The following is a 24,192-nucleotide window of genomic DNA, read 5'->3' as shown; positions in this document are numbered from 1 at the left end:
TCCCAGGGCCTTCTTCTGGCCATCCTTCCCTCCTCCCCGGGGAACTGTCCTTCTCTTCGGTTACCCTTTTCTTTCCCTTCATCCTCTGGCGTCTTCTTCGCCTCCGCCACTTTGGTCCCAAGTCCCCCGTGCGTCTGCCACTTCCTCTCTCGCGGACCTCCGTCCTCCTTTCTTTTTGGATGACTCCCTGGAACCCCTCCGACTTCTGCGTCCCTCTCCTCCGGCTCCGTTCTCCCTTCCCCATTCTGTCACAGCCCGCCTCCCCTCTATTTCCAGTGGGGTTGGGATCTGTGACCCTTTGGTTCTCCTCGCCTCCTAACTGAATAACCTTAACTTCAGTTTTCCAGGCTCTGCTGTACTCTTTGTGCACCCTGGGTGGAAAGCTTCCTAATTCTTTCCGTGGTCAATGATGAGCCGAAAAACTGCCAGTTCTTTCGTCTTACGGCCAGGCCCTTTAATCTTCAGGATGCTTTGAATAGTGTTTCCTCCTTAACATCTTCCTTCCTGCAGTGCTTAGTTTAGCAGAATGATTGGCTGAGAAAATAGAGTTGAAACGTGGATGTGGGGAGGTGTCGAACTTTTCTATTAATGCTGTGAACTCATCATCCTTTGCTCTTGTCACCTTTTCTGGCTTCTGGAAAGGCCATTTGGAGCCAGTGAGCCCCCAGATCGTAAACCTGGGAAACTAAGTGTTGCGGAGTGAAGTCAGCCATCCTTAGTATGGAATATTTTGAAATTTGATTTTCCTGAAGGTGAGGGAAGGTTTCATGGGCTGGAGGACTTGGTGAATTAATATAGACCTCCTTTTCCTAGGGCACTGCCATAGAGATTAGAATTTAGAGATGGCAAGGAAAAGATTACTTCAGATGATTCCCATATCCAATTAGGGAGAGCCAGAGCTTTCAGTAGGACCCCGGAGATCATGACCTAGTAGTAAACACCAAACGGGTTTCTCCTGCATGGGCGCCTGATGCAATAATTTGCCTTAGCTACAGAGGGTGGAACCCTCTCTCAGAAATAATTCATTGGGGCATAGCTGCCGCATATTCAGCCACTTTGCCATCTGTCCTCTTCTCTGGTTTGAGCCTGACCGATTTTAATAAATAGCCCTTCATTTTGAAATGTCACCACGGGCTTAACTTTTTTCTTCATGATTGGTGTCAGAACACCGATTGCATATTCTGTCTCCCTCCACCCACCTTCCACTCCACAAATAAAATTAGGTGTGGTTCCTTTGTCTTTTCTTGACTTGCCATTTTAAAAAATATCCTTCCCTTTAGAAAGGAGCATACAACTAATTTGGGGGAAAAAAAACACCACACCCAAACCCCTCCCTCTGCCACGTTAGCCTGGAACTGCAGTGAAAATCATCCATCGGTAGTTAAGACTGGATCTAGTTAACTAAAGTAAACTTTGATCGCGGCAGCTTTCCGATGCTACTACTGTCTTGTGTATTGTTTATGTTGTCTTGATTATTAATTGTTTTGTACTTTAAGATATTTTCCGAATATGCGAGTTAGTTGATTTAAGTTAGTTTGGATATTTTTTTTAATTTTCCAAGAACACACATGTATCAGTTAATTGTGTGAATTACTGAGTCCGATGTCAGCTGAAAGATAATTTAAAGATGATCTAATTTTACGCATTTTTTGTATATGGGGAAATGAGACACACTGTCACCCCTATCCATTGTGGATAATTCCATTGTGAAGTGCAATTGAAAACCTTTCCGGAGTGGGATTTTTACTTAATGACTGGTCTTGTTAATAGCACATGTTTCATAGAAATTTGTTAATCTGGAAAATGAATGAAGTGAGTTTGTCACTTTAAGAAAACAACGGTTAGTATTTGTGGCCAATAATAAAATTCAAACTTTGGGGAAATTTTAGAATTTGGGAAGACTCATATCTTTTGCTGTGAGCTTGGCAGCTTCACAGTCCTTAAAGATATTTGTGATGAGATGAGTGGTGATATTAACAAACGTGGATTTTTTTTTTTTGATAGTATTTGGATAATCTGCATAACTCAGTGAACCAATGTTTTCCAGGTGACCAATGCATGATGTTATGAAATCAGGTATTGGTGAAAGAGCCATTCAAAGCTTAAGATACATTAATAGATTTATTCTAACAGTACAAAAAAATTCATTGCTATAGTTTCTGAGTTAGAAATAACCTTGAAGCAATAACACTTCTCAGAGTTTTGAGGTAGTATCAAAAAATATCCACAATTATCCGAAACGGCTTTTAAAATTATTTTTCCTTTTCCACCTACGTATGTCTTTCTTCATATACTTTACCCAGAACGTCATATTGCAAAAGAAGCAGACTTTCCACATTGGTCTTTTAGGATTTTTCACAGATTAAGGTTACTAAAATAATAAGTGCCAAACTCAAAATTTAAAAACCCATGAGGAAACAAGCCACCTTGAGTGAGACTCAGGGGAAATCATAATAGAATTAGATCCTCCAAAAGTATTAGAATAATCACATATTTTTAAAATGCTTAAGATAATTTTTTAAAATAAAAGAAGTATTCAAAAACATGAGCAAAGAACAAGAGACTACCAAAAACAATCACACAGAGTGAAAATGAGCCACATATTGTATGGAAATGGATCACCGAAATTAGAAACTCTGTTGGGTGCCCAAGGGCTATATCAATTTAACAACTTTAATTACTCAGCTGAAAGTTTTTCATCCTATATAGGTAATATTTTGTTTGTTTTCTCAGATGACCTAGTCCACCATATTACTATAAATATGGAATTAGTATAGGTTGTTGGAAGTTAATAAAATAATTGAGAAATATTAGCAAGGAAAAAATTCCAACTGTAAAGAGAAAGGCAAAGGAAGATGAGCCAGCAGTGACTGAGAAGAATAGTCAGAGAAGTGGGAGGAAAACTGAATAATTTTTTTATTTTTTTGTAAGCGAGAGGAGAGAGATTTAAGAAGGTGGTCGATTTATTGGTTCTTCTGTGTTCTCAGTACAGATCTTGCTCTTTCCTACTTTTTAATCAATGCTTTTCTCTCCTCCTTTTTCACCCTCTATACCCAAAGGAAAAAATTCGCCATGTGAGCAGTTATTTGTTAACTTGCTCGTGTGTTCTTCTGGATTATAAATGAAGAGGGCAGAGACCTTCATTCATAATGACCACTCACATAATAAACATTTGAATTACATCATTCTTTTTTTCTTTTTTTCATTTTGAGACGGAGTCTCACTTTGTCACCTAGGCTGGAGTATAGTAGCATGATCTTAGCTCACTGCAACCTCCGCCTTCCGGGTTAAGTGATTCTCCTGCCTCAGCCTCCCGAGTGGCTGGGATTACAGGTGCTCCCCACCACGGCCGGATAATTTTTGTATTTTTAGTAACGATGGTGTATCACCATGTTGGCCAGGATGGTCTGAAACTCCTGACCTCAGGTGGTGAGGAGGGCCTTTCAAAGTGCTGGTATTACAGGTGTGAGCTACCACACTTGGCCTGAATTGCATCATTCTTACATAGACTTTTTAAAAGCCATGCTTAAAAACACATTCCTAACATTTCTTGACTTCTTAAACCAATCCTGAATATAAATTCTCTTTGTTGACTAGGGAGATCTTGTGCGAAAACTCAAAGAAGATAAAGCACCCCAAGTAGACGTAGACAAAGCAGTGGCTGAGCTCAAAGCCCGCAAGAGGGTTCTGGAAGCAAAGGTGAGTCCTGGGATGCTAAAATAGGAACATAAGTAGGTGTAGGATTGTTCATCTTTAATTTCTTTGGATGGGAGAGACCTAGAAAAGTTTCTGAACAAGTATCATTTGGTTTATCTGTTTATCCATAATGCCTTCTTCTCTTTTCCCTCTACCTGGTAGACTCTTCATCCTTTCAAAATGCAACTCAAAATGTCAACTTTTTAATAAAGCCTTCCTGACCCTGCAAATCCTGGACTCAATACGCTACATGAATTTCTATGGAAAGGATTGTGCACTTCTTTACGACTTCTCTTATGCCTGGAAATAATGATTTTTGTTTGTTTGTTTTAAGGAAAAGGTCTGTTTATTTGATACCTGCTCCCAGACCTTTCAAACAATAGATCTCCCATCACCAAACTTAAGTTGTTTTGGGGTTTTAAAGTAACCATTTTGCTATAGCAATCCACTAACAATTCAAATATTGCTTATATTGCTTATCAGTATCTACATCGAAGTAAACTTAGTCTTGTTTTTTTTTTTTTTGGGATGGAGTCTCACTCTGTTACCCAGGCTGGAGTGCAATGGTGCGATCTCAGCTCACTGCAACCTCTGCCTCCCAGGTTCAAGTGATTCTCCTGCCTCAGCCTCCCAAGTAGCTGGGATTACAGGTGCCCACCACCACGCCTGGCTAATTTTTGTATTTTTAGTAGAGACGGTGTTTTGCCATGTTGGCCAGGCCAGGCTTGAACTCCTGACCTCAGGTGATCCACCCACTTCGGCCTCCCAAAGTACTGGGATTACAGGTGTGAGCCACCGCACCCGGCCAAGCTTAGTCTTGTAATCTTGGAAATGATCATATATTTTCCTAAATGATTAAAGATATCTTTTATATTACTCAAAGGGAAAAAAAGACCTATGGCTTCTATTGTTTTTAACCTATCAAAATCTTGTCTGTTTGATAAATTTTATATTTAATTCTGGTGAGGAATAAACTAAATTCAGATACGTAAGTTCAGATTCCCACTCACCCCTCCCATCACTCACTTTTTATTTAATCTGTAACAGGAGCTGGCGTTACAGCCCAAAGATGATATTGTAGACCGAACAAAAATGGAAGATACCCTGAAGCGGAGGTTTTTCTATGATCAAGCTTTTGCTATTTATGGAGGTAAGGGATTAATGACAAAACGAAGTTGTGTTGTTAGTGGCTCTAATATTATACTTAAATCAAGAACATGGCTTGCCTGTTGGTATCCACTTGTATCAGGCCACAAAGCAGAGGATGGATGTTTTGCTTTTGTTTCCTTGGAGTCACCATTTGGTGTAATACCTGTTATTTTTCTCCACTGCGTTTATTCTTGGAGAGCACTTTTTTCGATTAGGATGTAGGGAATTGTTGGAGGCCCACGTATGCATTTGATGTGTCTGTGTACTCATGTACTCTTTTTAAAATGCAACGGAGACTGAAGAGCAACAGAGGGCCATTGTAGTACTGGCTAACTATACTATGCCCCTTCACACGGGGCAGTGATGAAACAATCCTTAGATTATTCTTTATGGTCGTCTGCCAGGAGAAAACATTCTTCCCAGGGATGTAGATAAATCACTGTGAATGCCATATGAAGGTATATTGGCAAATACAATTCACTGATGAAATGTAAAACTATATTTTTCATAGTCAGCGGATTATTACAACAACATTAGACATATAGTACTTTGCCACTGAAAGTTGACTTGAGTTTGGCTAAGTGGATCTGTAAATGTTTACCCTTTTGAGGTTAAATAGTGCCTCAAATACCCAGGAATAAATTAGAGAATTGGATGCTAAAATTATAGATCATTGTTATCAGATATTGTGAGAAATTATTTTGTAATTTTTACGGCAGAAAACTGTAATCTGCTTTTTCATTCTGTTCTCTAAGGGGGAACTTTTGTTATAGATTCTGGGAAAGTCCTACTTGAAATTACAAATACAGAATTAGTAAATGGCGTAAGAGCTTTTTTACTTTACTTCCATCAGCTAGCTGAAAGTAAGGCTCTTCAGTATTGAGGAATTTGTATTGTTGACTTGAATACACTTGTAGGGAGTATAGGTATCAGTTTCTCATGTCTCCTTGCCTTCATTTGTTCAGAGTGACAAGGTAAAGTATGTGTTTTCCTCTCATATTCTATAGGTGTTAGTGGTCTGTATGACTTTGGGCCAGTTGGCTGTGCTTTGAAGAACAATATTATTCAGACCTGGAGGCAGCACTTTATCCAAGAGGAACAGATCCTGGAGATCGATTGCACCATGCTCACCCCTGAGCCAGTTTTAAAGTGAGATCTTACTTTGGAGTGGGGGGAATCCTACTTTAAATAAAACAACTTATTAAATTATTTAATATACTTATCTAAATAACTTCCTGATTATAAAGAACTACTCATTTCATGTAGAAAATATGGAAAATATGGAAAAACAAAGAAATGTATACCTTCTGCTCACAGATAGCCATGTTAAGATGATTGTGTTTGTCCTTCCTGTTTTTTCTGTATGTCCCTATGTATTTCAGTGTTAGCAGTACACTGCTTATTTTCATGTAATATAGATGAACATATACTCATGTCATTAACTATTCATCTAAAACATTTTTAATGATAGCATTCTGTTTTATGGAAGTGCCATAATATGTTAGTTTGTGCCGTTTTGAAAGCGTTAAGGTGTTTCTCATTTTTGACTGCACCGAATATCTTGTTAGATGGATTTGTGGGTATATCCTTGATTATTTCCTTAATACAAGTTTTTAGAAGTTCTGAGCAAAGGTATATTTGTAGAGATTTTCAATTAAATACTATTTGTATTGAAGTTTCAATGCAGAAACTTAGATTATTCCTACCAACATAATTGAAAATAGGGCAGAATTTCTTTCTTTTTTTTTTGGAGACAGAGTCTTGCTCTGTCACCCAGGCTGGAGTGCAGTGGCTTGATCTCGGCGCACTGCAAGCTCCGCCTCCCGGGTTCACGCCATTCTCCTGCCTCAGCCTCCCAAGTAGCTGGGACTACAGGCGCCCGCCACCACGTCTGGCTAATTTTTTTTTGTATTTTTAGTAGAGACGGAGTTTCACCATGTTAGCCAGGATGGTCTCGATCTCCTGACCTTGTGATCCGCCTGCCTCAGCCTCCCAAAGTACGGCAGAATTTCAGAATGTGAAACTGAAAGAGGAATTCTTGCCATTTTGTAACTCATCATTATTCATTTAAGGTTGCCTGGTGGAGAGCTAATTTTTACTATTGGCATCCGTTAGGTTCTCTTAATAATTTCAGCCAATTAAGATGAGGAATTCTGAATGATGGCTCTATAAGATCAGGACTACCTATCATTTTAGCTACTTGTTCCACCAATAGGAACTTTGTAGAGATAATACCAATGTCAGTACAGGTTTCAGTGGCAGAAAACACTTTCCTTAAGGTTCAGTGTCTATACTGAGCTGCCATGAATTCTTAACTAGTCAAATTCCCAATGATTTTGGCCTTTGCTTAGATCACTAATAATAATGGCATAGGCATGGATTAATTGATCCTGAAGAACAGTACAGACTTTATGAAAACTTGTAGAAAAGAATTGTCTTTTTATTGTCTAGTTAACGTCCTTTTTCTTATGGGAAGGAAGAATGTGGGAGAGGGTGAGAAATAGATTTGAGGAAGAATTTTCTCTGGCATACATTACTATCTGTCATGGATACATCATTACTATAGATATGGGAGCTTCCATCTTTGAGATATACAGATATAAACATTGATGGGGAATTATCTTATAAGGTAATATCTATGTGTAATTTGTATAAGAATGACAAATTGGGTTGGTGTTTGTTAATTTAGGACCTCTGGCCATGTAGACAAATTTGCTGACTTCATGGTGAAAGATGTAAAAAATGGAGAATGTTTTCGTGCTGACCATCTATTAAAAGGTGAGGTTCTTCATCTCTTTCAGGTAGAATTGATCAAAATAAAAGGTTTAAACTTTCTCTCAGATGTTTTTCATTAAATTTTTTATTGAGGCATAACATTCAAAGAGTAAAGTGCACAGATCTTAAGTATATAGATCAAATCCCTTATTTTTAAAAAAGTTATATGTAGATAATTAGTTATATACAGATAATTTTTCTAATTAGCAAATGAATCAAGACAATACCATGACTGCTGCTGTAAAATCAACCGTGGGATTCATGTAAATTAAGAACTTTATCCTTGGATTTACTTTTTAATTGTCTAGCATTGAAACTGAAAAGTGCATTGTCCTTTTTCCCATTGATTGACATATGTCAACACTGTTCTTACAGCTCATTTACAGAAATTGATGTCTGATAAGAAGTGTTCTGTCGAAAAGAAATCAGAGATGGAAAGTGTTTTGGCCCAGGTGAGTACTCTAGAGATGTTATCAGAGTAACCTAGGTGGCCACTGTCCTTCTTTCAGTGTTTAATGACTGTTGCATTTCCCATTATGCTGACCCTGGCCACATTGTAACGAAGCAGAGGTTAATTCCATCCTTTATAGCATCTCTTTTTTTGCATTTTTATTTTCTTCTCTCTTTTGCGACTAACCCTTTATTTCAGCCAAAACTAACGGGTCAGTGTAAATAGGCATTAAATTTGTCTCACCTTGGAAACTACCTTTCTGGATTTAATAGCTAAAACCACAGGAGTGACAGATTATGGGTAGTATTCAGCACTGGTGTGGAGATTTCGGGGCAGATAACTTAATGAGCACTTTCTCACTGGCTACTTGATCTGCCTCTGCTTGGACCCTGATTTCGTGCTATTATTCTTAGAACCTCATGAGCAGATCCCGACTTTTCTGTCCTTGCTTTTCTCAGTTTGCCTGTAGGCCTAAAGTTTTATAATTTGTATAATATTTAAGCTGACAAATTTTAGAGAAGACAAAAAAGAGACCACAGAGATAATTTATTTTGACCTTTTACCAATTGCAGGAATACTTTCTATATTAGAAGTAGTTCTTATCCTTTTTTGGAGTCACAGACCACCCTAAGAATATGATCAAAACTGCACGTCTCCCTGGGAGGATGCATGTGCTCACATATATATATAGCTGGTGTCTCACCTCATCTATCGGCTATTCCATTTAGGCAAAGTACATTTCTCCAACACCATGTTCAGTCATGAGGTCTACTGAGGCTCACCTCTTAAATTTTATTTACTTCCTTGGGCAAAAAACAAAAAACCAGTACTGTGATTATACCTATTTTCTTTACACTTATCTCTCTCTCTCTCTCTCTCTCTCTGCCTGAATATAGAACTCCCTAATTTGTTGTTTTTTTGTCATGGGAATTACTGGATACTTTTCCACTGTTGTCCTAATTTTTTTTTTTAAGCATGCTTTTTTTTCTCTGTGATAGTTAACTTTCCAACATAGCTAAAATAATTTCTCCTTCTTCATTTACATTGAAAACTTTCTTAATTTGGTTGTTGAATCATCTGCTGATTTATTTTGATCCTTGTGGAGTATAATTTTATCCCTTGCTTGAAGCTCATTGTTTTAGTACAGTTACTCATGATTTAGAAAATTATTTCTTATATTTTGATACTGTTGAAGCCCCACATTCATCTCATTTTCTTTTCCAAAGGCATGCCCTTTATTAGAAAAAATGGAAAATGCCTCTAAGTATCCCTAAAATTTTCCATTCAGAATTTTAGATTTACTGAGGTTTTGTGTATATATGTTTTTGATCTTAACAGTATCACTCATTTCCAAGTACATTGTCAGAGTTGGGAAGTAACTAGTTGATTTGACAAGTCAATTTATTGTTTGAGCATTGGCCTTCTCTTTTATATCAGATCTGTGTTCTAGGAGAGCAATTTGTTTTTTGACTTGCCATATCAGATACATACATGTACAGCTGTCAATATAATCTTCAATGAAAAGTAAGGGACCCATGGGAAATGGTAGGGCACTCAGAAATGGCCCTGGTGGATTCACTGGCTGAAAGCCCATCTGTTGCTTAAGCACAGAGTAGCGTTTTCTGCACCTTAGTGTCTGACTCCTTTTCAGCTTTATGAAGCATGATTGTTTGTTTAAAAGGCCCTGATTCACCTTCTGTGGTAGGAAGACCTCTACTCCTATTATGTGGATTTAACAGGTCAGAACGAATTCTTTTGTTTCTTTTCTCTGCCTGTTTTTGTGGCCCATCTCTGGATGTTCCAGTTTTAAAAATCATTTTTAACTTGTTTATGAAAAATTCAAAACATACAAAATTTTATGTGTTAAATAAAAACATAATAAATAATTATGTACCTATCACCCTGCTTCACTGTTAGATTTTTCTGTATCTATTCCCCTCTCACTTTCCTGACTTCTTTCCCCTAATTTTTTGTGTGTGGTAGGGTGGGGACAGAGTCCTACTCTGTAGCCCAGGCTGGAGTGCAGGGGCACGAACATGGCTCACTGCAGCCATGACCTCCTGAGCTCAAGCAGTCCTCCTGTCTGGGCCTCCCAAAGTGCTAGGATTACAGATGTGAGCCATGGTGCCCAGCCTGAATTTTTTTGAAGCAGATCTCAGGCATTATTTTATTATACCTGTAAATTTTTCATTATCTATCTGTAAAAGAGAAAAATCCTTTAAAAATAAAGGATTTTTAAAGGATTTAAAAAATCCTTTTCAATCCTCTTACCTTGGGAAATGTTAATAATTTAATATCATCAAATATTTAATCAGTGTTCATGTTTTCTAGGCTGTCTTAAATGTTTCCAGTTTTTAAAATTTGAATTGGGATCCAGATAAAGTCTATACTTGTGATAGGTTGATATGTTTCTTAAATCTCTTCCAATCTGTATGGCCTTCCTTCATTCCCTTTTTCCCCCGCATTTTCATTAAAATGTTTTTCAAGAAGCTGAGTCATTTGTTCCTTACTGTTTTCTACTGTCTGGATTTGGCTAATTATGTTACTGTAGTGAGGTTACACGTGTTCATCTTTTTCTGTATTAGATGTAGAGGCTTGACCAGGTATTTTTGGCAAGACATTTGGTTATGTGGTGTTATGGACTTCTGTCCAGAGGTACATAGTACCTGGTTAGCTCTACTGTGGGCTGTGGCCATTGATGTCCATTGTTTAGATGCATTAACTGATGAGGGGGTTTCAAAATGGTGATTTTTGTCATTCTGGTTTTTTTTTTTTTTTTAGCTAGACTATTTCTATATGAAAAAACTTTTTCTATCAACTATTTGATTTATCTGAGACACCATTTGTAAAGAAAAGTGAGAATAAGTGCTTCATCCATTCTCCCACCCTTTGTCTTTTTAAACCTGTTTTCCATTAGTTGGTTCCCTAACATCCTTCAGAAATGCATGAGTTCCTGCCTGCCTTTTCCTTTTTTCTCCTACTGTTGTGAACTTTAGATTCAAATATTTGATATTCAGTCAGTTGCAGTTATCTTATTGATGGTTAAATTGTCCAGTCTTTGGTGACTAGGAGTTCTCTGCTGAGTCCTTTTGACACAGCCCTAGCAGTCTCTGAAAACTTCCTTTAATATGACAAGATATTGCCATCTCATCTTGTACATTTCCTGTCCCGGACTTGGCATCAGACATTTCTCCAAGGAGCCCTGGTACTTATTAGTGGGGATGATACTGATCACTAATTATAGACCTTGTCAGTGATCTGAGCTAGGAAATTGGTATTTTTTAAAAGATAAACTTTTCATGAGTTAATATAGATACTTAATAGTTTACTTAAAGTTAGGTTTATGGGGTTTTTACTATATTAATCTTAAGTCTCTCTCCTTTACCCTCACCAAAAATCCCAGTTCTCAGCAACAAAACATAATGATTGACATGCCTTATCTCCCACTGTATACATTAACAGTCTCAGAATGACAATACCAACACCACCATCAGCAATATGAATGTTGAAAACAGTTAAAAACACGTTTATTGTTCTTTTCTTTAGGGATATGCCAGCAGTGTGTAGTCTTACAGTCTGATAACTGTATTTAAAGTCACTTGGAATCATTCTGTCTGTGTGGTTATGTCATCAGCTAGATATGCAGTTAGTCCATATATTTTATTTTCAGTATTCAGGGTTTCATTTTTAAAAATTTGTTCTATAATCATATAGCACAATAGCAAAGACTTGGAACCAACCCAAATGTCCATCAGTGATAGACTGGATTAAGAAAATGTGGTACATATATACCATGGAATACTATGCAGCCATAAAAAAGGATGAGCTCATGTCCTTTGTAGGGACATGGATGAAGCTGGAAACAATCATTCTCAGCAAACTCTGACAAGGACAGAAAACCAAACACTGCATGTTCTCACTCATAGGTGGGAATTGAACAATGAGAACACTTGGACACAGGGTGGGGAACATCATACACCTGGGCCTGTTGGGGGGTGGGAGGCTGGGGGAGGGATAGCTACCTAATGTAAATGACGAGTTGATGGGTGCAGCAAACCAACATGGCACATGTATACCTATGTATCAAACCTGCACGTTGTGCATGTATACCCTAGAACTTAAAGTATAATAAAATTAAAATTAAAATTTGTTTCATAATCATATAAAGCATTTTTTATACCTCCAAAGGCAAATCTAAAAAACAAGGTATATTTAAGTAGTCTACTATCTTTCTCTTCCCTTTACCTTCCCTCCTTCCACTTCCCTGCTTCCTGAGCAGTTTTTAACTTAACTTCCTTTTTTAAAAAAATAGAATATAAACAAAGACATATAGATATTTGTATGCCCTCCTTTCTAGATAAATGGTTGCATTCCATACACACTTTTCTCCATTGTGGTTTTCTTCACATAACAAAATATTTCAGAGATTGGTCCCTCATAGTATATAGAGATTGCCTCCTTCCGTTTTATAGCTACATAATCGGCATTGTGTGGATATATTTTATATAACCAGTTGTCTACTGCTGGACATTTAGGTTATTTCCCATTTTTAACATTACAGATAGTGCTGCATTGAATAATCTTGTGCTTATATCTTTTCATGTTTTTGCTATTGTGTCTTTGGGATAGATGCCTAGAAATGGGATTGCTGGGTCAAAGGATAAATACAAATGTAATGGTGTTAGATATTGACAGATTCCCTTTCCCAGGGGTTTTGATTTCTATCTGTATTGGCGGAATCTTTTTCCTCCTGATTTCTTAATTATGCCTTTATTGGAAAACACTATATATTCTTGAATTACCTGGGAAATAGATGTTCCTCAGGCTCTTTAACTTTCTGCTCTAGTAGGACCAGCTTATATTTATGGGACTCATGTCTTGAAGTTCACTGGAACAGTTTCCTCATTGATCTAGCCTCTTGGGTAATTGTATAATGTTGTTTTGTGGATTCCTCCTAGAAATTCTGTAGAAATAGAGTCTAGAAGGCTTAATATTTTAAATTGCACATTCAAATCTGGAACATGTAGTTAGTGTGAGTGGGTTGCCTTTTTATGGAGTGGAAATACCATTGGATTTATGAGGGTAGCAAATATAATTGCTCTTTATTGAGTAGGTATGTACCAGGTCCTGCCTGTGCTAAGTACTTTACATGTTTTGTTTAATCTTCATAATATTCCTACATAGCAAGGTAGAAGCTGTTCTCCCCTGTTCTTAAGAGAGGTTAGGTAAGAACTTAATCTTTAGTCACACAACCCATAAGTGATGTAGAGTTGGGAGATACGCCCAGGTCTTTCTGAACTCAAAGCTTCAGTTCTTAGGGCCATTAATTGGTTTATTGAATTATTTTGTTTCTGTTAGGAGACTTAAGTTTTAAATATTGCTTACTATTAGATGGTTTGTCTTAGTCACTTGAAATTCTTAAATTGGAGGGCATACATCATTTTACAGGATTTGGCATTGATGATCAATGTATAGAATGTGCAATACACTGGAAAATGCTGAGGTGAATAAGATACAGCTTCTATCTTCTAGGCGCTTAATATCTAATGGGAAAGGAAAGTTCAATGCACATTTAATTACTCCATTGAGGAGAGGGTGGTGGCTATTAATAGTATATTTGCTTGACTGGATCTTTAAAATACAGAGAAATGCAGAAATGCACCTTAAATATGTTCAGAATAGTAAAATTCAGCTTGAAAACTTATTTAGGTAATTTCAGATTCTTGCCAACTAATAACTGTTATAATTGAGTAAGAGGTATTTTGCTTTATCTTTCACTTTGAAACAGTGACTATATGAGTGTTAGGTCCCAGAAAGATACTTTTTTTCTCTCTTGATAAATGGAAAGTGTGTAAATTGGTTATGGTTTTAATGTGGGTGTCCTGAAGGTTAGGTTAATTGTGATGTTCCTGAATTTTGTGTGAGTTGTAACAGTGGATGGCTAGGGTTATATATATAATACTTTATATCTTATGCCTTGTTTTCTCTGTCTTTTACACTATTTTCTTTATATGTCCTTTAGCTTGATAACTATGGACAGCAAGAACTTGCAGATCTTTTTGTGAACTATAATGTAAAATCTCCCATTACTGGAAATGATCTATCCCCTCCAGTATCTTTTAACTTAATGTTCAAGACATTCATTGGGCCTGGAGGAAACATGCCTGGGTATGTATCACTTATTGTTTACCTGTTTATATAATGACGTTTTTAAAATTGCTTATATTAAAAGGTAAATATCAATGTTATGAAGGAAAAATTTTTAAAAAGTGATATACAGAAGTACAGATGAATGTATTATGGAGAAATAATGGCAGAAATAAGTCTTAAAAAATTCTTTCTGAATATAATTTCTTTTTTGATATATATGTATTTTTTTTTCCATAAAATAGATATAAAGTCTCTGATCACTGTATCTTCTAGTTACAGCTGCATAGGGTAGAAGGGACAGTTGAAGAATGGTTTTAAAAGCCATTGAACTTATTGCTGAAGGATATTTTAGAAACCATTTAGTTTAGCATGCCACTGTCCAATGGAACTTTCTGCAGTGATGGAAATGTTCTGTAATCTGTGTTGTCCAGTATGATTAGCTACCAGCCACATTTGGCTCTTGAGCACTCATAATGGGTCCAGTTCTTTGGAGGCACTGAATTTTAAAATTTATTTCATCTTAATTGGAATTTAAATAGACATGTGACTGGTGGCCTACCATATTGGACAGCATAGGTATAGCCTGTTGATTTGAAAGATGTGGTTTTCATGGATAAAGAATATCTGGTTAGTTTACAGTATGATTCAGAATTGGAATCTTTATCTTCTGATTCCTTGTCCACTGTTTAACACACTTAGCCAATGTTCCATTTCATAGCTTTAGATATTTTTCTTATGATAGGGTAAGAGAGTAAGTTTTTGCTACATGAGCTAGATAGATCGTGTTTCCCAGAGTACGGAATGAAGAATAAGAAAAATTAATTGTAACAAAATGTGTCACAGTTAATTATTCTAATGAGACAGGTTGATTTGGAATATTTCATGGAAAGAGGCCAGCAGCAAGCCTTTCATTTTGGCCGTATGTACAGAGAGTCATAAAATGAGACATAACCTGTGACCCAGACATTCCATTTCTGGGAATTAATCTAAGGAAATAATTCAGAAGGAAAGGAAATTATACTTAGAAGAAGTATATAAATTAAAAGTAGAAATAACCTATTCAGTAATTTGAGAGTGGTTAAACAAATTATGGTAAAGTGGATTAGTTTAGGATAATATTCTGCCACTATTAAATGTGAGAAATTTGTGCCATTATTTAGAAAATGGGAAGTATAAAATGAGTAATACATAATTTTATACATACTAACTGTAAATATACATATAAACTTTACTTACATTTGGATGAAATCTGGAAAGGGCCATAAAAATCAAAAGAGTTGGTCTGTTAAGTGAGAAGAGGGTACAATTTTAGGGTTTTTACCCCTTGGTTTTAAAGTTATTTTGGTAAAATACTTATTTTGAAGTAGGCCATTGGGAGCGCTTCCTTAGTGGATGTTTTGCACAGAATATTTCCTAGGAAATTGAGAGGGCAGTGGCTGTAATAGTGTATTTGCTTGACTATATCTTTAAAATACAGAGAAATGTGGAAGCCTGTGGTTGAAAATATAAAATACTGCAGAGAATAAAATGATTTGAAAAACATTGAAAATTACCTGGCTTGCTGAGGTGATAGTTAGTGATAAGTGAGTGCTGATGTTAAATGTGAGCCCATACTGATTTCTGTTTAGCACCTCAGTTAAGTTTTAATATGTGGGTTAACAGGGCTAAACATAGGCATGGGTATTATTTTCCAAAGGACCTAAATTGTCATCTGCCTCCATGTACATGATGACTTAGAAGACATCAGGAGTTTAAGGGGCACTATGGGAGAGGTGGTGTTTTTTGTTTGTTTGTTTGTTTGTTTGTTTGTTTCAAGATGGAGTTTTGCTCTTGTTGCCCAGGCTGGAGTGCAATGGCGTGATCTCGGCTCACTGCAACCTCTGCCTCCCAGGTTCAAGCGATTCTCCTGCCTCAGCCTCCTGAGTAGCTGGGATTACAGGCATGTGCCACCACACCTGGCTAATTTTGTATTTTTAGTAGAGACAGGGTTTCTCCATGTTGGTCAGGCTGATCTCGAACTCCCGACCTCAGGTGATCCGCCCACCTCAGCCTCCCAAAGTGCTGGTATTACAGGTGTGAGTGACTGCGCCTGGCCTGAGGTGGTGTTTTTAAATTAATTTTTATTTCTGCTTTTTGAGAAGTGGGGTTTTGACTCACTGGTGTAATTAAATGAAATGGCATTGCCAAAGTAGTATTGCCACACTAATTACTTAATACATTTTCTAATACTTGCTATGAAAATGTTTGCTACCGAGGAAAATATTTCTAAAACTTCATTTTAGGGCCTGTACAACTTTGTTGTGAAAATGGTATATTTAGGACTTTTAGGATTTGTATCTAGAATTTCAGGATTGTTGGAAAACATAATTTCTTTCTTTGTAACAGACTGACTGACTTAAATTTATAGGTACTTGAGACCAGAAACTGCACAGGGGATTTTCTTGAATTTCAAACGACTTTTGGAGTTCAACCAAGGAAAGTTGCCTTTTGCTGCTGCCCAGATTGGAAATTCTTTTAGAAATGAGATCTCCCCTCGATCTGGACTGATCAGGGTCAGGTACTGCTCAGGTTACTCTTACAAATTAGTGAATGACCTTGGCATTGCATTGAAAATGAAAGCTTGCTGTTTTGAAACAATTCTGCTTCATAATCCTGATTATGAATTTATTTTTGTCTTCTCCAAAAATCATGTTTTACATTTGGAATCTCTAAATGTAATCTCCAGGATGACAGGCAGTTTTGAGTGACAAAAGTGAACTTGAAGGGAAAGGAAGGAGGGTGGAGAATATCTTAAGAGTCTCACTTGCTCCAAAATTACCTTTTTCCTTGTTCATCATATATTTCGAGGATGGTAGTATCTTGATTGTCTAAACCAAGGCAATACTGGCAATGGTGAGGTGTATAAAAGTGTGGGGTGGGGTCGGGTGGGGGTAGGGTGAAAGTTGTGGCAAGAGGATTGTTCTAGGTATCTAGGGTAGACAACATTGCTGAAGTTGGGGTGAGAATGTATCAGTAACCAACTGGAGTTCTGGACACAACCTCCGTCCAGGTATTTGGGGGGCCTATATGACAGAAAGACCAGCAGGCAAGCTTACCCTCATCACTCATGTTCACTCACTTGCCTCTATTCAAATAGCCTACTTTTGTCTGATCTATCCAGGGATGTGTGGGAAGGCATATTGGGGCTGGTGAGTTCCACATTTCTTTAGAAATTTATTATGACCTAGCTGTTTATGACTTAAGTTTTTTGTGATTTCTATACATGTTATTCCTGGTATCATCTCTTAGAGTAGTACATTCCATATAAAATACAAGGTGTAGCTAAACATAACTTTCTAAGGCCCCAAAGTGTTTTCCCAGCCCCAGCGCCCACCCGTTTCCTGTCTTCTCTTCTTACTCACTGTAATTACAGACTTGAGTCATAACATAGCCCAGTCACTGACTCTGGATCAGAGCATCCACAGCACCTGCCTCATCTTGTTAGTTCCCATGATGCCATCGGGGAGAAGATACCTACGTTCTGCGCAAACTGTGTCTCTAGGCCCTTCAGGTTTACGGTTTAGGAAGGAGGGACTTACAGAGGAAAGAATGTGCACAACTTAGAGAAAGTTGGGGGAAGGACCCCTCTGGGCTTTCATGTAAAAAGAGGAGGTCATCAGAAACTTTAGGCAGGTATGATAGCAATGAAAAATTTGTCAGATTTGAGTCTTTGTTTTATTTCCTAGTATCTGAGTGTTTTTGGTTTTTTTTTGTTTTTGACCGTTTCGTTACCTAGCAAGCATGCCTTCCCAAACTGAGGAAGCTGTGTAAGACTGACCTTGTCTAAAGCCAGTGTTACGAAGAGGGTTTACACAGAATAGCTAGGGGAAGATTATTGAGAAGGACTGAGAAGTAAGGCAGTGTCTGGGGCCTGTGCAGTAAAAAAGTGGTGAGTAGGGAAACCAGCTTGGAACTTGGGAGTGATCCCAGGGGTTAACTGGTAGAAAGGCTCTGGGGGCTTCTCAACAGTGGATTCTTTGGTCATTTTCACTTCAAAGTGTTGTGTCTGAATTCTGGCTAGTTTTGTTATGTCCCTTGCAAGTTCCTGACCAGAAGTCCACTGATTTTTTCATGAGTCAGCATCCTCCTGGCTTTTGTTCCATGGTAGGACTAGGATTGGTTTATTTAGTGTTCCGATTCTTCTTGATGGCAGAGTTCTCTGGTGATTAATCTTTGTATAGCTGTATTTCTTTTTGTTAGTTTAGGGGTATTAGATTGTTCAGATGAAGATTTTCTAAAATTTTATTTTATTTTGATAGACTTGTCTGTCTTCCTAGCTTGTGTGTATTTTAGTTCTCTGCAGTTTCAGGTACAGTCTCTGAACTCAGATACAGTTACTCAGAATTCTGATGATTCCTGCCTCCTATCTATGAGAGCTGAGATTATTGATGAGTAAATGTTGTATGATTTGTATGATTTCAAGTCACACAGTGTGGTGCTTTGATATGCTTATACATTGTGAAATGATTACCACAGTCAAGCTAATTAACATAATTATCACCTCACATAGTTACTTTTTTTTTTTTTAGTGGCGAGATCTACTTAACATCTACTCTTTGAGCGGATTTCAGGTATACAGTGAATCATTAACTATAGACACTGTGCTGAGATTTGTGACGGAACAGATGGAAAGACTTTGGCAGCAGCATTTTGGAGATTCTAGGCAGGGCCCGTAATTTATCCTGTCCCGCATTGTAGATGTTCAGTTGCTGTCAGCCCAATTATAAGCTATGTGAGGACAAACACCATGTTTGTTTCGCTCACATTTATATGGGCGCAGAAGATGTTTGCTAGTTGTTGAAAGACAACTAAAACATAGGTGCTACAGGACCAAATAAGAGACACTATTAAAAAATAAAATTAAAAAAATTAAACCTCTTTTGCAGTGTATTTCATGTATTTTTGGGATCCATTTAAGCAATTTTACATTACTTGTAAAACATCTGAGATAATCATGGAAGTACACCAGAAAATGTGATTTTTCTTGAAAGAAGAGAGATTGATTTTGACTGATAAAATTAACTTGAAACACTTTCCCTGCAAATAGCTACTAAATTGCATTCAGAGAAATCTCTTCGGGAAACCATTACTATGTGCGCTTCATCGTTAGGTAATTAGCTTGATGTTAGCTTGTTCAATTCATGCCTTATGTCCTTTGCCTTGAATAACACTTTATTTAAGAAGCTCTTACTCCAAAGAAACCAGCTGTGTGATGCCATTATCAGTCATTTACTTTTTTGTAGCAGTAAAAAAGAAGAAATCAAACTGCTATGAAAGCTAAAGAACCATTTCATTTCACTTTTAATTTCCCATTCTTTAAAATGGGATGAAGAACTTCATTTAGTGTATACTTATAAAGACTTGCTAATGCTTTAAGGAAAACCATTTTATCTGGATGTCACTATTCAATATCTTATTTCTTATTTTGCATGTGATATTTGCGTATGTTTTCCTAGTTTAAAAAACTATATTAATCTGCCTTTAACAAGTTATTTTCAGTTATAATCTTGGATGTAGCTGGAGGGAAGGAATTAATACTTCAGAGAAGTTAGATCATGTTTATTTTAAATAGTGAGTAATAAAATTTTCATTAATGTGTTTAAAAATAACCTTCACATGTACCCCATAAATTTGTAGAAATATAATACATCAAAAAAATAAAAATAACAACTACCCAGACAAATTTAATTCAAAATTTTTTTGGCCATTCCCTTAGGGAACCAACTTTCTGTTTAGTGAAAAAGACTACTATAGTATGGAGACTTTATCACTAGAATGCAGTTGAAAATAGGGGCCTTATTGTTTTTTGTTTGTTTGTTTTTTGTAGTTAAATATGCAGATTTATCGCTTATGTTTTTGCTTTCAGAGAATTCACAATGGCAGAAATTGAGCACTTTGTAGATCCCAGTGAGAAAGACCACCCCAAGTTCCAGAATGTGGCAGACCTTCACCTTTATTTGTATTCAGCAAAAGCCCAGGTCAGCGGACAGTCTGCTCGGAAAATGCGCCTGGGAGATGCTGTTGAACAGGTAGGATTCTGGAGGTAACTTAACTTAGATTGTGCCTGTTCAGGGTTTGCAGCAATTAGCAAATTCTATGTGTTCTGGGTGACAAAATATTTTATTTTGGCAGTCATTTGCTTTTTATACAGTACTTGATTTTGTACAGAATTTATTATACAATATTATTATAGTAAGAGAAAAATCACCTGAACATCTCAATTTGTGGGCCTTGGGGGAAAAAAATGTTTAGCGTAGCACTTGGAAAATAGATCTTGGTTTGCATTGTGCCTCACCAATTTAATTCTCAACAGTATGTACTACTTTGGGGGAGACAGAATTGGACCCACAGAAAGCAAGCCATCTGGGTTTCAGACTCTTCTCTATTACCCATAGCAGCGGAATAAGGCCTTGCATATAGGCACTTTGTAAATATTTGCCTGGAGAAGTGAGTGCGTGAAAACTTGCCAACAGTAGCTGCTGTCCACTAGTGGAGTGAGTTGCCTCTGGGAGTGGTGAGCTTCCTGGCCCTGAAAATACTCCTGGCAAGGTTGGACGATAGCTTGTCAGCCACTTTGCAGAGAAGACCTCTGCAGTGTATGGAGATGGGGCTAGATGTTTTCTAAGGTCCTTGCAAACACTAAAATGATTACGTGTACTCTATGGGGTTCACAAATTTCAGTGGGTAAGGATACATTAAAATCCCCTCAACATGTCTCATTACTTTGGTTAATTCACAAGGGAATGTCTTTGCCATTCTTTAGTGTCAATTATGAATATTGTTTTTAGCACTGTAGATTTAGAAGGTATGAGGTAATGGGCTGAATTTTTGCTGACCCAGTAAGTATGTTGGACAGATTTTGAATAACTCCATTATCATCATCTTGACATTAACCCATTAAAAAATAACCAAGATCTCATTCTGAGTATTTGAAATTGTTCTGCAAGCAAGATAAAATAGTTTGTGTTGGGTTTCAAATATTTTTCAGTAGAAGGAGTCAATGGAAACTGATATCTTGGCTTTGAAGAGTATTAATGTGTGTTTTCTTTTCTTCCTCCATGCTTGCTTGCTTATTGGTTGATTTAGGGTGTGATTAATAACACAGTATTAGGCTATTTCATTGGCCGCATCTACCTCTACCTCACGAAGGTTGGAATATCTCCAGATAAACTCCGCTTCCGGCAGCACATGGAGAATGAGATGGCCCATTATGCCTGTGACTGTTGGGATGCAGAATCCAAAACATCCTATGTAAGTGGAGTGCTGTTTACCATGTGATTTTCACATTGTTAACTTAGGAGCACAGGTATCAAAATGGATTTTTGTGCACTTTATGTCACAGAGGAACAAAGGGAAAAGAAAAGAGATCTTTTCCTGAGAAAACGGAAAAAGCAGTTGCCTCCTGCCTTTTTTATAAGTGTCCTAAGGAGCCCATTTTAGTCTTAGATAGCTGAGAGAGAGAGTTAGTTGATGATGGGACAGTGCTGATGTGTACACTGCTGTACAGTGTATTGGCAGCATTACCGGCAATATCCTGTAGTGGATCTAAGACACATTGGCCTCTCCTTCCTGGGAAGAGTCCCAGCAAACATTGGAAATGGTGGAGAGGTTGAGTAAAGAAAGTCATAGTGCTCTTAGCTCAGTGAGCTATGTGGTAGCTTTGGGGAATATACTAGTTGATTCTGATCTCTTGCTTAAGAACTACCTTTCTCAAATGTTATGTGTTTAACTCAAAATTCACAGACTATCTCCAGGTACCCTCCTGCCCCTGTGCCCTGTCACCCCTCCAGCCTCCACCACCAAACATGAACATCAGTACTGAGGCTGAGGGATGAAAGACATTTGCATATAGGAGATGCTGTCTATATTGGTGGCAGGACGAAATGTGGCATCTAGAACAAGGCTGAGAGTCTTTTGGCATTTCCCTTATTGGGTGTTAGAGAGGCTTCCTCGCCTACATAGAAAGAGACTTTAGTCCAGGGTCATTGGTTCCAGTATACCCTTGGTTTAGTTTTTACTTTTTAAAATGGCTTTCTTTTTATGGATTTTTAAAAATTAAAAATCAAAATTAGTCATATTTTAAAAAGTAATGACTACTTTTTTTTAAAACAAAAAGGAAAAAATAATTCTGAAGAATATTAAGTAGAAAATTAAACTTCCAGTTATATGCCTCTCCCCAGGTGTTTTATGTCTCTTCTCTATATTGAGCAAACATTTTCTATAAAGGACCAGATGGTAAATATTTTTAGTTTTATGAGTCTCTGTCACATAACTTTGTTGTTTTTTACAGCTTTTAAAAAATGTCCAAATTGGCTGGGTGTGGTGGCTCATGCTTGTAATCCTAGCACTTTGGGAGGCCGAGATGGGAGGATTGCTTGAGCTCAGAAATTTGAGACCAGCCTGGGCAACATAGCAAGACCCTGTCTCTACAAAAAATACAAAAATTAGCCAGGTGTGATAGCATGTCCCTGTAGTTTCAGCTGCTTGGGAGGCTGAGGTGGTAAGATCACATGAGCCCAGGAAGTTGAGGCTGTAGTGAGCTGTGATTGCACCACTGAACTCAAGCCTGGGCGACAGACTGAGGCCCTGTCTCAAACAAACAAAAAAAGATCTTGCTTAGCTCCATGGTCTTGGGTATGTCTGCCTTCTCTAGATGATTTTTCTATGTGTTCTAACACACACATGCATAAATGCATAATAATATGCATATGTTTATAAATGGCTATTAATGATGTTGTTTTTAATATATTCTTTTTCCCTTGTGGAATTAGAAAGAATGACTGTAATCTGTTAGGATTTCCTAAGCAAGCTTGCTTGACATATGTCAAAATGATGATAGTAATTATTCTTAGCATTATGGGTGATCATTAATTTCTTTACACTTTTTAGATTTTCTGGGACTTCTTTTTATTTTCAGATCAAACCAATAAAATGTTTTTCCTTTTGTATGAGAAAAGATTATTTCTTTTCTTTTTGTTTCATACCCAGCTCCTTCTCTTAGTTTGCTCTGACTCTAATTTCAGATTAAACCAGATGTTGTTCTTGCTGTCTCAGTTAAGTGATTTGCTTAAGTCTCACAGCCAGTGAGTGATGAGGCTGGGATATAAACCTGGCTGTCTGAAGACAGGCTCATGCTCTTAACAGTTAGGCTGTACTGCTTTATAAACCCCACTGTATGCCTGCTAGTCCTTATCTGAGTGCCCCTGTGAGGGTTGGGGATCAGAAAATGGAAAGTCACTGGAAAACAGGGCTAAATGAAACAAGAAGCTCCAGAGTCCCAGAGGCTCTTAAGGAGAGGAGAAAACTCCTTTAGAGAGTTTAATACTTTTTGTGTGCTTTATATATTTTTTTAATAAAAAAAGTTACCATTGCAGTTAATGCCACACCAGTTCTCTTTCTGTCCAGAGAACTAACCACTATCCCAACGTTGTTGTTCTCAGGCACGTTTTTGTAATTTTACCTTTTAGTACATAAATGTTAGTTGACATCTGTAGTAAATTACAACCACCAAACTATATGGTTAAGAACATAAGTGTACTTACCAGTCGACATGTGTAGGGAATGTCAGATTGCCAGGTTACGTGTTTTTAGGCTTTGTTCTTTAATTCCTTTTGTTGTTGTTTTGTGTTGGAGTTTCTGAGCTTATATGAGTTTTATATTTACTTGCTTTATTACAAACACCCCATGTGATAACATGTACTTGGAAAGCTTAGTAGTTTTTTCTTTTTTTTTTTGAGACAGCCTCACTCTGTCACCCAGGCTGGAGTGCAGTGGTGCATTCTCAGCTCACTGCAGCCTCCGCCTCCTGGGTTCAAGCGATTCTCCTGCCTTGGCCTCCCGAGTAGCTGAGATTACAGATGCGTGGCACTGCACCTGGCTAATTTTTGTATTTTTCGTGAAGACGGGGTTTCTCCATGTTATTAGCCAGGCTG

General features: G+C 37.4%; 1 protein-coding gene across 2 annotated transcripts in view; it reads left to right on the top strand.

The window, feature by feature from the left end:
* The window catches only part of GARS1 (glycyl-tRNA synthetase 1), a 38,515-nt gene that overhangs the window by 339 nt on the left and 13,984 nt on the right, over positions 1–24,192 (top strand). For both annotated transcript variants that reach the window (XM_058445991.1, XM_058445985.1), the window contains exons 2-10: positions 3,598–3,699; positions 4,744–4,846; positions 5,853–5,994; positions 7,535–7,623; positions 7,996–8,072; positions 14,094–14,239; positions 16,629–16,778; positions 20,127–20,289; positions 21,347–21,511. In XM_058445991.1, the coding sequence (XP_058301974.1) occupies positions 3,598–3,699; positions 4,744–4,846; positions 5,853–5,994; positions 7,535–7,623; positions 7,996–8,072; positions 14,094–14,239; positions 16,629–16,778; positions 20,127–20,289; positions 21,347–21,511 (1,137 nt within the window). The remainder of the gene's footprint in view (positions 1–3,597; positions 3,700–4,743; positions 4,847–5,852; positions 5,995–7,534; positions 7,624–7,995; positions 8,073–14,093; positions 14,240–16,628; positions 16,779–20,126; positions 20,290–21,346; positions 21,512–24,192) is intronic.

This window comes from Hylobates moloch, unplaced genomic scaffold (assembly GCF_009828535.3).
Source record: "Hylobates moloch isolate HMO894 unplaced genomic scaffold, HMol_V3 SCAFFOLD_1, whole genome shotgun sequence".
NCBI classification, from domain to species: domain Eukaryota; kingdom Metazoa; phylum Chordata; class Mammalia; order Primates; family Hylobatidae; genus Hylobates; species Hylobates moloch.
Note: the sequence above shows the minus strand (reverse complement) of the source record. Positions and strands in the feature narration are given on the sequence as shown.